The 14195-nt window shown below is 49.4% G+C and overlaps 1 protein-coding gene across 1 annotated transcript; it reads left to right on the top strand.

Annotated features, from left to right (window-relative positions):
* The first annotated feature begins 900 nt into the window (after positions 1-900).
* On the top strand, positions 901-7301 carry LOC719667 (sialic acid-binding Ig-like lectin 13). The gene is made up of 8 exons (XM_015124707.3): positions 901-1174; positions 1239-1619; positions 1806-2084; positions 2311-2358; positions 4964-5218; positions 5548-5641; positions 5984-6064; positions 6869-7301. Exons 1-7 carry the CDS (start codon positions 1141-1143, stop codon positions 6039-6041), a joined length of 1149 nt encoding a protein of 382 aa, XP_014980193.3. The 5' UTR covers positions 901-1140; the 3' UTR covers positions 6042-6064; positions 6869-7301.
* The last annotated feature ends 6894 nt before the right edge of the window (positions 7302-14195 follow it).

Genomic DNA, 14195 nt, shown 5'->3' with positions numbered 1-14195 from the left:
AAGGCATTACACCAAAGCCAGATTTTAGAGGAGACATTTTGTATGATTCCATTTATATGACATTCTGTAGAAAGGCCAAAAACAGGGATGGAGAATAGATCCGTGTTTTCTCAGGGACTAAGTGCAGAGGGAGGATTGACTTCCTAGGGTCAGCAGAGGGAGGGAATGTTCGGGTAATACCACTTTTCGGTGTCTTCACAGCGGTTGTGTATATAACTATATACATCTGTCAACCCACATAAAATGGCATATGATAAAGAATGAATTCAATCATATCTAACTTTAAATAAATTTAAATTTTTTAAACATAAGATGCCACTGCACTGTCACTAGAACTGTTCCAATATAAAGCATAAGCTAGGCACAGTGGCTAACGCCTATAATCCCAACACTTTGGGAGGCCAAAGAGGAAGAATCACTTGAGGTCAGGAGTTCAAGACCAGCCTGGGCAACATGGTGAGACCTCATCTCTACAAAAAATACAAAAATTAGCCGGGCATGGCAGTGAGCCTATGGTCCCAACTACTCGGGAGGCTGAGGTGGGAGGATTGCTTGAGCCAAGGAGGTGGAGGTTGCAATGAGCCGAGACGGTGCCACAGCACTCCAGCCTGGGCGACAGAGTGAGACCCTGCCTCAAAAAACATTTTTTATTTAAGTGTGTAGATATACATAAAGCATGGCAATACCAAGCATTGATGAGGATGTGGAGCTACTGGAATTCTGGCACATGGCTGGGAGGAATGGTCAAAGTCCATGCCATTTTGGACAGCAGTTTGTCAATTCCTGCCCAAGTTAAACACACAGGTAGCTTTTAGCCCAACAATTTCTTTTTTTAGATCTTCACGAGTGTCCCATGGCTCGGATGTCCCCAGAGGTCCTGATCCAGGCTCTGGTAAGAATCAGTTTCTGCTCCATCTCCTCTCCTCTCTGGGCCGGTCGCTGGGTTCTCTGGGCCATGCGGTTTCCGTCCAATCTGTGTGGAGGAGAGGAGCTCTGACTTGTGGGTCTGAGGTTCCTCTTCTGTGCAGGGCTGAAGTCTCTCTTCCTCCTCAGCTTCCCGTTCGGCCCCACGGCCCTTCCCCTCCACTCCGTTCCCCTTCTGTCCTCACAGGGGGAGCGCAGGGAGCCTCCGCCTCAGAGATGCTGCTGCTGCTGCTGCCCCTGCTGTGGGCAGGTGAGTGGCCCCAGGGAGAGGGGCTGTCCGGGGATGAGCCAACCTGACCCTCGTGTCTCCACAGGGGCCCTGGCTCTGGAGGGCTTATTCCATCTGGAGGTGCCGGAGTCGGTGATGGTGCAGGAGGGTCTGTGCGTCCTCGTGCCCTGCACTTTCTTCCATCCGAGGTACCCCTTCAGCAGGAATGACCGTGATCATGGCTACTGGTTCCGGGAAGGAGACAATCCTTTACGGGATGCTCCAGTGGCCACAAACGATCCTGCTCGAGAAGTGCGGGAGGAGACCCGGGGTCGATTCCGCCTCCTGGGTAATCCCAGGGAGAAAAACTGCTCCCTGAGCATCAGAGACGCCAGGAGGAGGGACAGTGGTTTGTACTTCTTTCGTATGGAGGAAGGATGGATGAAATATAATTACAAAAGTCCCCCGTTGTCTGTGCATGTGACAGGTAAGGCACGGGATCCAGGAGCAGCCACAGGGAGAGGTCATGGGGGCTGCAAGGCAGGGCTGGGCTGGGAAAGGGTAAAGGGCAAAGTGAGTCAGGCACAGGGGAAGACCTGAACCAGAGCCTGCGCTTCCCCCGGGCTGCACCTCAGAACCCCTTCCTGATCCTGCATCCCCATCTCCTCACCAGCCCTGACCCACAGGCCGCACATCCTCATCCCAGGGGCCCTGAAGTCCGGCCGCCCCAGGAACCTGACCTGCTCTGTGCCCTGGGCCTGTGAGCAGGGGACACCCCCCATCTTCTCCTGGATTGGGACCTCTGTATCCCCGCTGAGCCCCACCACAGCCCTCTCCTCGGTGGCCACCCTCATCCCACAGCCCCAGGACCACGGCAGCAGACTCACCTGTCAGGTGACCTTGCCCGGGGCCGGTGTAACCACAACCAGGACCGTCCAACTTAACGTATCCTGTGAGAGCTGGGCCAGGACATCCAGGTCCCTGATGGGGTGGGGTCGCTGATAGCAGGAGACGGGGCTCGGGGCTGGACACAGGTGCTGAGTCCCAGAATTTGGGCTTGGAGTGGGGGGTCAGGAGGACACTGGCTCTGCCTTCCCTCTTTATGCAACCTCTGGGGTGAGAGAGCCGGTGTCCCCAGCCCTCACAGTGATGCGAGTCGCTGTGTCTTTCTGTCCCAGACCCTCCTCAGAACTTGACCTTGACTGTCTTCCAAGGAGATGGCACAGGTAGGATGGTGCTCCCTCCCTGGGGCTGGGGAAGCAGGGCCTCCAGCTCAGGGCAGGGCCAGGCCCCTCCTCATCCTGGACTCACCCTGGTGACCTGAGACCCCCATGTGGGTGAACCCAGGGCCTCTCTGCATCCTCAGGCCCAGTGGCCACCTGAGCAACTGTCCCCTCCCCTCCCCCACTCCCTTCAGAATCCTGCACACACACACACACCTTGGCCCCACTGCAAGGGCAGAGTGACAGTCACGCAGCAGACCCAATCCCAAGGCCCCTGATGATCCACTCCCGGAATGCACATTCAGCCTCACCTTTTAATTTTCCCTGGTAGTTCTGACCTAATACTTCTGGATAGAGGATATTGTCACATGGGTAAAAATTCAAAATGCATAGCAGAGTCTGTACTTAGAAGCCCGTCCCCCTCACCAGAATTCACCAGGGTCTGTCCAGGCTGCTCTGAGCCTTGGTTTGTGCACCTGGAGGATCAGAGGCGGTTTGGTGTCCGTAGCGAGACGGTAGCGAGACGGTCCGCCCCCTCCTCCAGGGCTGTGTGTGATTCCACTGCACAGATGGACTCTGACTTTGTGGAATCTCCGAATTCATGATCATGACGCTAACTTAGCTGAGCACAGGAATGCTATAGTGATTTATCCTGTATCTCTTTTCACAAGTGTGTATGTGAACGTTAAGTGCAAAATAGCTGGGCCATTGTGTTTTTTGAATATTGAGAGATATGGCCATGTTGTTTTCCATCTAAAAAGGACAAACTCACCTTGCCAACAGGAAGGGGTGAATGCGTGAGTTTCCCCAGCCTCACCAACCCAGTGTGGGGTTAGATACTTAGACCTCTGCCGATACTGGGTGAAAATCTGCATCTCCGTGTGCACATTCATTAGAATGTTTCTCTTGCTGTGAATGGTCTGCATTTTTTTGTACATTAAGGCGCCGTTTTATTCTTTTGTTCTGTGAACTCCCGTTGATAGTTTTTTCTCAGCTTTCCAGAGTGATTTTACCTTTATTATTTATTCTTGAGTCTCTCTTTAGTTTGAGAAAGTACTGAATATTAGTAATATACATTACAAATACATGTCCCAATATGGCCTGTGGCTTTGTCTTTCTTTCTCTTGTCCTCCAGGCCGTAATGCAGTGGCAGGATCTTGGCTCACTGCAACCCCACCTCCCGGGTTCAAGCAATGCCTCTGCCTCAGCCTCCCGAGTAGCTGGAATTACAGGCACGTGCCACCACACCTGGCAAAATTTTTTTTTTTTTTTTTGTATTTTTAATAGAGACGGTGTTTCACCATGTTGGTTGGCCAGGCTGGCCTCTAACTCCTGACCTCAGGTGATCCGCCCACCTCAGCCTCCCAAAGGGCTGGAATTAGGGGCATGAGCCAGCCCCATGTGGCTTTTTCTTAGCTGTCCATGATTTTCCCAATGTACAGGAACCTATTTATTCCTGTATTCACACTTCTTGATTTCTTTTATTGGTGCCAATTACCCCCATGCCGAATTTATTAAAACAAATCTCGGCCGGGTGCAATGGCTCACGCCTGTAACCAGAACAGTTTGGGAGGTCAAAGTGGATGGATTGTTGAGTCAGGAGCTCGAGACCAGCCTGACCAACATGGTGAAACCCCATCTACTAAAAATACAAAAATTAGCTGTGTGTGGTGGCGCATGCCTGTAATCCCAGCTACTTGTGAGGCTGAGGCAGGAGAACTGCTTGGACCCAGGAGGTGGAGGTTGCAGTAAGCCAAGATAGAGCCCTCCACTTTTCCTCCTGTGTCTTGTGTCTGAACTCCACCCTCCACCCCAGCCTATACACCCTGTCTCCCTCCAGCCCTGCAGGTCTATTTGCATTTTCTGGATGTGATCAGGTTTTGGTCATCTTTGCACCTTCTGTTCCTTCATAATGGAATGTCCTTCCAGCCCTCATTATCTAGCGACCCCTGCTTGTCCTCCATACCCTACTACTTCCTGTGTGAAGTAGGTATGCCTCCTCCAGGAAGCCTTCCTGGATCACATAATTTACATGGTCTCATATACATTGACATCCCCAAGGCTACTGGAGCCTGAGTCACCTCCAACATATGTCCTGTGGCCTCATGAGCACCTGTTCCTAAGTCCTGCTACCAACCAGACTCTGAATTTCTGGGAGTGAGAGCCTCTCAGAGGCACAGGGATAAGTCAGTAAACCAGTGTCAGGTGAGGACTCAGATAAAGAACAAGAAGGTTCAGGGAGAATCTGGAAGCTGAGGTGTCAGCGAGAGCATTGAAGAGGACATGGAATATGGGCCTAAAGTGACATCTTATTTGGTTGCCCTGTAAAGCCTGAGACCCTCCCTCTGTGATTTCTAGGGCACAAATCCAGCCAAAAAGGGCACATCCGTGCAGAGATAAATCCAAACCATGCTATATACAGAAATTGGGGCCTGAGCCAGGCTCTAAGCCCAGGCTCACCCCGCTTTCTGGATCCATCTCACAGAGTCTGTTTCTATCAGTCTTTGCTTGTGAGTCTGAATCTGTTCCTCTGTTTGGTCTCCGTAGGTGTCCTTCTTCTTTCCCTCAACCTCTTTGTCACTCTGACCCTCTGTCTCTTTTTCTTCAGCATCCACAACCCTGAGAAATGGATCATCTCTTCAGGTCCTGGAAGGACAGTCTCTACACCTGCTCTGTGCTGTTGATAGCAATCCTCCTGCTGGGCTGAGCTGGGCCCAGGAGAACCTGATCCTGAGCCCCTCACAGCCCAACTCCGGGATGCTGGAGCTGCCTCAAATACACCTCAGGAATGAAGGAGAATTCACCTGCCAAGCTCAGAACCCCCTGGGTTCCCAGCAGGTCTCCCTGAGGCTGTTTGTGCAGAGTGAGTGTCAAGGGGCTGCACACCAGATCCTCTCTCCCAATGATCTTTACTCCCAGGTCTCTGAACAAGTAGTCCACCGGGCTCACCAAGAGAATAGGACTGTGCTCAGCTCAGCCTCAGCCTCAGCTGTGAGGCCGGCAATGTCTTGAGGGCCAGAGCCTTCTGTTTGTTGCTGCTCAGTCTTGGTAGGGGATGAGGTTAGCCCCGGGCTGTTTTCTGACATGCAGGGATGCAGGTAGAACTGGTAGAACCTGTGTCCAATTATTAGGAGCGAAACAATAAGGAATTGTGGTTTAGCAGATGAATCTACCTCATGCACCTTTTTGCAGGGAAATCAGGGCCCATGGCAGAGGTGGTTCTGGTGGCCATCGGGGAGGCTGCTGTAAAGATCCTGCTTCTCGTCCTCTGTCTCATCGTCCTCAGGTGAGCACTGCCCCAGGGAGCAAAGGGAGGTGCAGGGAGGGCAGGGGACACAATGCGGAATTTGAGTCCCGTTGCTGGAGGGTCCTGAACCAGTCAAGAGAACCTGGACCAACAGAGGCTCCGTTGTGGTGAGAATTTCACCCAAGACAATGTTTTCTGTACCCAACTTTGCTGTGTGTCCCGGGTGAGAGGTTCCTTCTCTCATCGTGGAGGTCTTGGGGGCTGAACCTGCTCTCTCCACATCAGTCCCCTCCAGTGCCTTAGCAGAGCACAGGGAAGTGAGTCTGCTGCCCCCTGCACCCTGATTTGGCCACACTCACAGGTCCTTGTCTTTTCACTCAGAGTGAAGTCCCACCGGAGGAAGGCAGCAAAGGCAGCTACAGGTGTGGAGGCTGCATAGGTTGTCAAAGGTTAATCTCTCAGGTGAGTGTTGAGGGCATCTCACCCTCCAGCATCCCACTGGGCACCTCTCCCTTGATAGCCCCCATGATTGCTCTGCTCAGCATGGTACACCCATCTCCCTCCCCAAACGCTCTTCTCCTCCTGGGATCCCCATCCCACTGATGACACAGCGGTCCCGCCTCTTGTCACAGGTAAGTGACTATCTGAGGCCAGTGGCATGGGCCGCAAAAAGAATTTACCAGGACAGTTGTAGGTGTAGAACTGCAGATTTGTTAGAGAAAGTATGAAACTATGTTGCAACGGGGAGGCCGGCAAGAGGGGAGCTGACTGCAAAGAGACAAAGGCTTGCCCCAGCAGGGGGCCTGTGGTACTTGTGCTGGAGAGGGATGCATGGAGTACTGATAATGTCAAGGTTGCAGTGAGCTAACTCACATTGTTCTCTCAGCTGAGGTTCTGATGATAGCTGGGCACAGAAAAGTTGTGAGTTACTTGCGCAGGAGGGCCACCTATCCTGAACCACGAAGAAAGGCAGGCTTGTAGCTTACCTGCTTTCTCTCTTTGCTTTCCTCTGCTCCCACCAGCCTGACTCCTTTACCTGATTAGGGTTTGACACTTCTAAACTCAGAACCAGAATGTGAGTCTCCACCTTGAGCTCCCTCCCTCCTCCAGGGCCCATAAATCATTAACTCTTGTTCCTCTTTCTCCTCAGCAGGGCTCATCTTGGAGCCCTTTTCTCCATCCTGACTCCAGTCATGCCTTGGGCCTCACCTCTTCCCTGGTCACTGAACCCTCCTCACCTTTTGCCTCCATCTCTCCCCAACACAGGCCTCCAGACTCTGCTTCCAGATGCCTCCTTGTTCAGTGCCTCTACCATCTGAAGGGCGGTGCTTCCTCTCCACTGCTGGAGAATGAGGTAGAAACACCACAGCCTGGACTGAAGGCCTTGCATGGTCTGTCCCCTGCTGGACTTTGCTCCCAGGTGGTGTGCAAATGGCCAAGCAGCCCGTGAGAAGATGCTCAGTATTGTTAGTCATGAAACACCACAGCCTGGACTGAAGGCCTTGCATGGTCTGTCCCCTGCTGGACTTTGCTCCCAGCTGGTGTGCAAATGGCCAAGCAGCCCGTGAGAAGATGCTCAGTATTGTTACTCATGTCACGAATGCAAAACCAAACTGTAAAGGAGATGCTACTTCACACGCATTAGGAAGACATTAAATAAACAAATAAAAATGAACAAACAAACAAAAACAGAAATAAATCAATGTTTGGTATGATGATGTTGATAGATACAACTAAATAGTTAGTTGCTTATAATGAATAGTTTGGATCTCAGAGAGGTGAGAAGAGTCCTACTGTATTGTTGATAAATTCCTTTGTCTTTAGGCCTTTTGGATAAAGACTAAATAGGTATTTGGTAGCATATGCAGAACCATCACGAAAGTAACAGCTGCAAGAACAGACAGTCACAAGGGTTTTGCATTGTGTTTTGAATACCCTGAGTAAGCTGCCACGGGTGACCTAATTTTTTGAATTGGTTTATAACTCTTTGTAAAGGTCTGAATAAAACCAAACATACACTTCTCTTAAAAAAAAAAAAAAAAGGCCGGGCACGGTGGCTCAACCCTGTAATCCCAGCACTTTGGGAGGCCGAGGCGGGTGGATCACGAGGTCAGGAGATCGAGACCATCCTGGCTAACATGGTGAAACCCCGTCTCTACTAAAAATACAAAAAAAACTAGCCGGGCGTGGTGGCGGGCGCCTGTAGTCCCAGCTACTCGGGAGGCTGAGGCAGGAGAATGGCGTAAACCCGGGAGGCGGAGCTTGCAGTGAGCCGAGATCGCGCCACTGCACTCCAGCCTGGGTGACACGGCGAGACTCCGTCTCAAAAAAAAAAAAAAAAACAAAACAAAAAAAAAAAAAAAAAAATACTGGCCGGGTGCGGTGGCTCACACCTGTAATCCCAGCACTTTAGGAGGCTGAAGTGGGCAGATCACGAGGTCAAGAGATCGAGACCATCCTGGCCAACATGGTGAAACCCCGTCTCTACTAAAAATACGAAAATTAGCTGGGCGTGGTGGTGCACACCTGTAGTCCCAGCTATTTGGGAGGCTGAGGCAGGAGAGTCGCTTCAACCCAGGAGGCAAAGGTTGCAGTGAGCCGAGATCATGCCTCTGTACTCCAGCCAGGTGAGACAGCGAGACTCCATCTCAAAAGAAAAAGAAAAAAGAAAAAACTACTAATTGTTTGCAAGGATATGGACAAGTGGGAGCCCTTTTGCACTGCATGTAAAATGGTGTGACCCTGTGGAAAACGCTTTGAAATTCTCTCCAAAACTTAAGCCTAGAAATACACTGTAATCCAGCCATTCCATTGCTAGATATGTTCCCGGAATTGAAAGCATGGACTTAAACAGATACCTATACACCAATGTTCACAGCAGCATTATTTACAATAGCTAAAAGGTGAGGGTAAAAAAAACTCATGTCCATTGACTGATAAGTGGATAGAAAAAAGGTTCCATATCCACAATATGGGATATTCTCTAGCCTTAAAAATTGAATGGAACTGATACATGCTATAACATGGGTGATCCTTGAAACAACATGCCAAATGAAAGAAGCCACACATAAAGCGACAAATGGTATCTAATTCTGCTCATGTAACCTTACTTAGAATTGGCAAATTCATGGAAACAGAAAGTAGAATGGCATGTCAGAGGCTGGGGAACGAGGCAAGGAAGAGGGGTAATTGTGCAACTGGTGCAGAGTTTCTGTTTGGGATGATGAGGAAATTCGATAAATAGTGGTTGCACAACATGGTGAATGTGCTTAATGTCACGGAATTGTACCCTGTAGAATGTTACAAATTGCAAATTATATGTTACATAATGTATAGTCAGGTCTACCACTACTATAAAGAAATACCTGGAACTGGGTAATTCAGAAAGGAAAGAGGCTTAATTGGCTCAAGGCGCTGCAGGCTGTACAGGAAGCATAGCAGCCTCTGCTTCTGGGAAGGCCTCAGGAAACTTACAATCATGACAAAAGGTGAAGAGGAAGCAGGCAGGTCTTACACGGCCAGAGCAGGGGAAAGAGAAAGAGGAGGCCTGGCACAGTGGCTCACGCTTTTAATCCCAGCACTTTGGGAGGCTGAGGCGGGTGGATCACCTCAGGTCAGGAGATCGAGACCATCCTGGCCAACATGGTAAAGCCCCATCTCTACTAAAAATACACAAATTAGCTGGGCATGGTGGCATGTGCCTGTAGTTCCTAGTTACTTGGGAGGCTGAGGTAAGAGAATTGTCTGAACCAGGGAGTCGGAGGTTGCAGTGAGCTGAGATCGTGCCATTGTACTCCAGCCTGGCAACAGAGCGAGACTCCGTCTCAAAAAAAAAAGAAAAGAGCTACACATCACACTTTTAAACAACAGATCTCCTGAGAACTCAATCACAAGAACAGCACTAGGGGGTGGTGTTAAACCATTCATGAGCAACCACCACCATCCAATCACCTCCCACCAGGCCCCACCTCCAACACTGGGGATGACAATTCCACAGGAGATTTGAGTGAGTACACAGATCCAAACTGTAACACATGTAACACATATACTTTACCAAAATAAATAAAAAAAGGAAACAGCAAGTATCTCTGTCATCAAGGTGCTGTCATTCTAGAGACTAGAAGGAAAAGATAAATAAATAAAATGAGAGCATGTGGGATGGTGATCTGTGTTTGGAGGAAAGCCATGCAGAGAAGGGAGCTGATGACAAATTGAGGAACAGTTTATCATCTGACGGCGAGAGGAGGTGGTGTCTGAACAAAGGCGTGAAGGTGCTGAGCAGGGAGGCTCTGTGTCTGAATAAGAGAAAAGCATCTCAGGAAGAGGGAAGGGGAGCAGCAAGTGCATTACTCAGAGGTAGCAGCAGGCCTGGGCGCTGTGGACACAGCCAGAACCTGAGAGCAGAGGGAGTCAGAGGAGGGAGCAGCAGGGAGGACAGGGCAGCCCGTGTGGGGCCCTGAGGCCACACAGGAACCTAGAGCCTTTAGGAGAGAGCAGAGGCTCGACTGGACTCTCACTCTAACAGGACCCTCGGCTGCCCTGGTCACGGCAGACCTGCATAGGTCACAGCAGCCACAGAGAGATGGGGCAGGTGGTGCTGGGTCCTCCAGGAGGAGGGATGGGGGACTGAGGGGCAGGGTGAGGACGTGTTTTGGGATGTGTGTGAAAGGTCAAGGTCCCAGAGTTTTCTTTTCTTTTTCTTTCTTTCTTTTTTTTTTTGAGATGGAGTCTTGCTCTGTCGTCCAGGCTGGAGTGCAGTGGCATGATCTCGGCATGATCTCAGCTCACAGCAAGCTCTGTCTCCTGGGTTCACGCCATTCTCCTGCCTCAGCCTCTTGAGTAGCTGGGACTACAGGTGCTCGCCACCATGCCTGGCTAATTTTTTTTTTTTGTATTTTTAGTAGAGACGAGGTTTCACTGTGTTAGCCAGGCTGGTCTCGATCTCCTGACCTCGTGATCCGCCCGCCTCGGCCTCCCAAAGTGCTGGGATTACAGGTGGGAGCCACCGCACTCGGCTGCTCACAGGGTTTTCTAATGGATGGTGTCATTGATGGGAAAGGAAGAGCAAGGATGGGGCCAGCATGTTCCCCTCGGCACCTGGAAGGAAGGAGCCGTGTCCATGGAAGACTGCAGAGGAGGGCTTTCGGGGGCAATGATAATTCTGAGAACACCCCTGACATCCGAATGCGGATGAGAGGGAGACAGCTGTGTGCAAATGTCTGGAGATCAGGAGAGCTGTCCAGGCTGAAGGTGTTGAGGTTACAATGATTCTAACAGCTGATAATCTTTATGCAATCCTCCCCTTTATCTCTTATCTTTCCATTTCTGTGGTTTCACTTACCTGTGGGACAGTACACTACTACGGTATTATAACAAAGAGAGCCCACATTCACATAACATTTATTACAGTATATTGTTATAATAGCTCTATTTTATTATTAGTTATTGTTGTTCATCTTTTGCTGTGCTCATTTATAAATTAAAATTTATTAAGCCGGGTGTGGTGGCTCACGCCTGTAATCCCAACACTTTGGGAGGCCGTCAAGAGATCGAGACCATCCTGGCCAACATGGTGAAACCCTGTCTTTACTAAAAATACAAAAAACAATTAGCCAGGCATGATGGTGCGCGCCTGTAGTCCCAGCTACCCAGGAGGCTGAAGCAGGAGAATCTCTTGAACCCTGGAGGCGGAGCTTGCAGTGAACTGAGATCGCGCCACTGCACTCCAGCCTGGCGACAAAGCGAGACTCTTGTCTCAAAAAAAATAAAATAAAATTTATCATAGATATGCATACGTGTGTGTGTGTGTGTGTGTGTGTGTGTGTGTGTGTGTGTGTGTATAAAAACATAGCATATGTAGGGTTTGCCCTGTCTGTGGTTTCAGGCATCCACTGAGGGTCTTGGAAGCTATCCACTGTGGATGGGGGGACTACTCTAGAGTAAATCTTTATAGTGTAAAGTGATGACAAGAGATGACAGGGGGAAACAGGTTGATAAGAGTATGACAATTCCTCCAACAATTAAAAATAGAGTCGGGCACGGTGGCTCACGTCTGTAATCCCAGCACTTTGGAAGGCCGAGGCAGGCGGATCACGAGGTCAGGAGATAGAGACCATCCTGGCTAACATGGTGAAACCCCGTCTCTACTAAAAATACAAAAAAAAAAAAAAAAAAATTAGCCAGGTGTGGTGGCAGGTGCCTGTAGTCCCAGCTACTCGGGAGGCTGAGGGAGGAGAATGACGTGAACCTGGGAGGCGGAGCTTGCAGTCAGCCGAGATTGCACCACTGCACTCCAGCCTGGGCAACAGAGTGAGACTCCATCTCAAAAATAAAACAAAACAAAATAAAACAAAATAAAATAAAATAAAATAAAATAAATAAAAATGAAAACAGAATTAACATAGGACCCAGCCACTCCACTTCTGGTCTACATGAAAAGACCTGAAAGTGGGAACTTGAGGGCAGGTGTGGTGGCTCACACCTGTAATCCCAGTACTTGGGGAGGCCAAGGCAGGCGGATGGCCTTAGGTCAGGAGTTCGAGACCAGCTTGGCCAGCATGGTGAACCCCCGTCTCTACTAAAAATAAAAAAAAATAGCTGGGCATGGTGGCAGGCTCCTATAATCCCAGCTACTCAGAAGGCTGAGGCAGGAGAATCACTTGAATCCAACAGGCGGACGTTGCAGTGAGCTGAGATCACGCCATTGCACTCCAGCCTGGGCAACAGAGCAAGACTCCGTCTCAAAAAAAAAAAAAAGAAAGAAAGAAAGAAAGAAAGAAAGAAAGAAAGAAAGAAAGAAAGAAAGAAAGAAAGTGGGAACTTGAATAGATATTTATACTCCTGTGTTCATGGCAGCATCATTGGCCAGAGCCAAGGCGTGGAAACGATCCAGTCTTTTCTGGAGGGGCAGACGGGTAAGCAAAACGTGGTGAAATCATACATTCGAACCTGTCAGCCTTAAAAAGAAAAGAAACTCTGGCACCTGCTACCACAGGGCTGGGCCTTGAGGACATTATCCTAAGGGAAATACAGCAGTCATGAAAAGTCAAATACTGTAGAGTTTCACCTACTGAGATTCCTAGAGGAGTCATATTCACACAAACAGTGAGTGCAGTGGTGTTTGCCAGGCACCGAGGAGAGGGAAAATGGAAAGTCGCTGTTTAGTGGGTACAGAGTGAATTTTGCAATATGGAAGAGTTCTGGAAATTGGTTGTACAACAAAGTGAATATGCTTCACAGAACTGAACCGTGCACCTAAACATAATGACAATGGTGATGTTTATGTTCTGCATTTTCTTTTTACCAAAAGTAAAAGGTATTTGAAAGGGGAAGAGCTGATTGCAGGTAGAGAGGAGAAGTTCACAGGACAGAGCCCCAGGAGAATCCAATGAGGAGGACCCAGCTGAGAACTAGGCTGCATCGGCCTCCCTGCTTATTCCTGTGGACGTCCCTTTACTGTGGTATCCAGACCCCATTTGCCCACAACACTGGGCCTCCTGCACTCGAGAGGCTGCCTCATGTTGGGACCCTATTTCTCTCACTGCACCAGCTCCTGTCCATCAAGCAATAACTCACAACTACATAATTATGTTCGTGGTTTATTGTCTGCTCCCTGCACCAGAGAATAACCTGGATCAGGGCCAGGGGGGCATCTTCCTGGGACTCCTTCTGCAGCCACACCTGCCCTGCCCAGGCCTCAGGGGCCCTCCATCGAATTCCATAATGTTTTGACTCCTTATTTGGATCCTCAATCCATCACCACCAAGTGCACCAACTCGGAGAGATTATCTGTAATTCCTCAGCCCTAATGTCCTTTTACATAAAATGGAAAGAATAGCTCTGAGTTTATTGTGGGATTTGGGGAGGAAGCAGTGCGATTAGTCCTCACCTGTGCTATTTTCCTGTTGCTGCTCTAACAAATTACCCCAATGTTCGTGGTTTGAAACAAGACAATTTCTTTTCTTATAGTTCTGGAAGTCAGAAGGATGAAGCAGGACTTACTGGGCTATAAAATCAAGACTGGTTCCTTCTGGAGGCTCCAGAGGATACTCTGTTCTTTCACCTTTTCTACCATTCAGCGACGACCTGCATTTCTGGGCTCATGGCCCATTTCTCGGTTGTCAGAGTCAACTTTGTGGCATCTTTTCTGCTCTTTGACCTTTGTTCCATCCTCACGTCTTCTCTCTCGGACTCTGATTCTCCCCCTTTCCCTCTTATAAGGACCCTGTGATGACACTGGGCCCATCTGGATAACCCAGGATCTCCTGCCCATCCCAAGATCTTGAACTTGAACTTGAACTTAATCACATATGCAAAGTCCCTTTGTCTTTTTTTTTTTTTTTTTCTTCCAACTCTCGTCTCTTGACTCTGCAGGGTAAAAGTTCCTTTATCTTGTATGGCAACATATTCACAGCTTCCAGGTGATGCAGGATTTTTGGCTCCTTAGCTCAGCTAGGTCCAGGTTCTTGTCTCATGACCAGGAAAATGAGTCATGTGGGAGAGTGGAGTAGAATTTGTTAAGTGAAAGCAAAGCTCTCAGCAAAGAGAGGGTTCCTGAAAGCAGGTTCTCGGTTACCCCCTCACAGCTGAATGA

This window comes from Macaca mulatta, chromosome 19, assembly GCF_049350105.2.
Source record: "Macaca mulatta isolate MMU2019108-1 chromosome 19, T2T-MMU8v2.0, whole genome shotgun sequence".
Taxonomy (NCBI): Eukaryota; Metazoa; Chordata; class Mammalia; order Primates; family Cercopithecidae; genus Macaca; species Macaca mulatta.
This window is presented reverse-complemented; position numbering and strand designations above follow the sequence as displayed.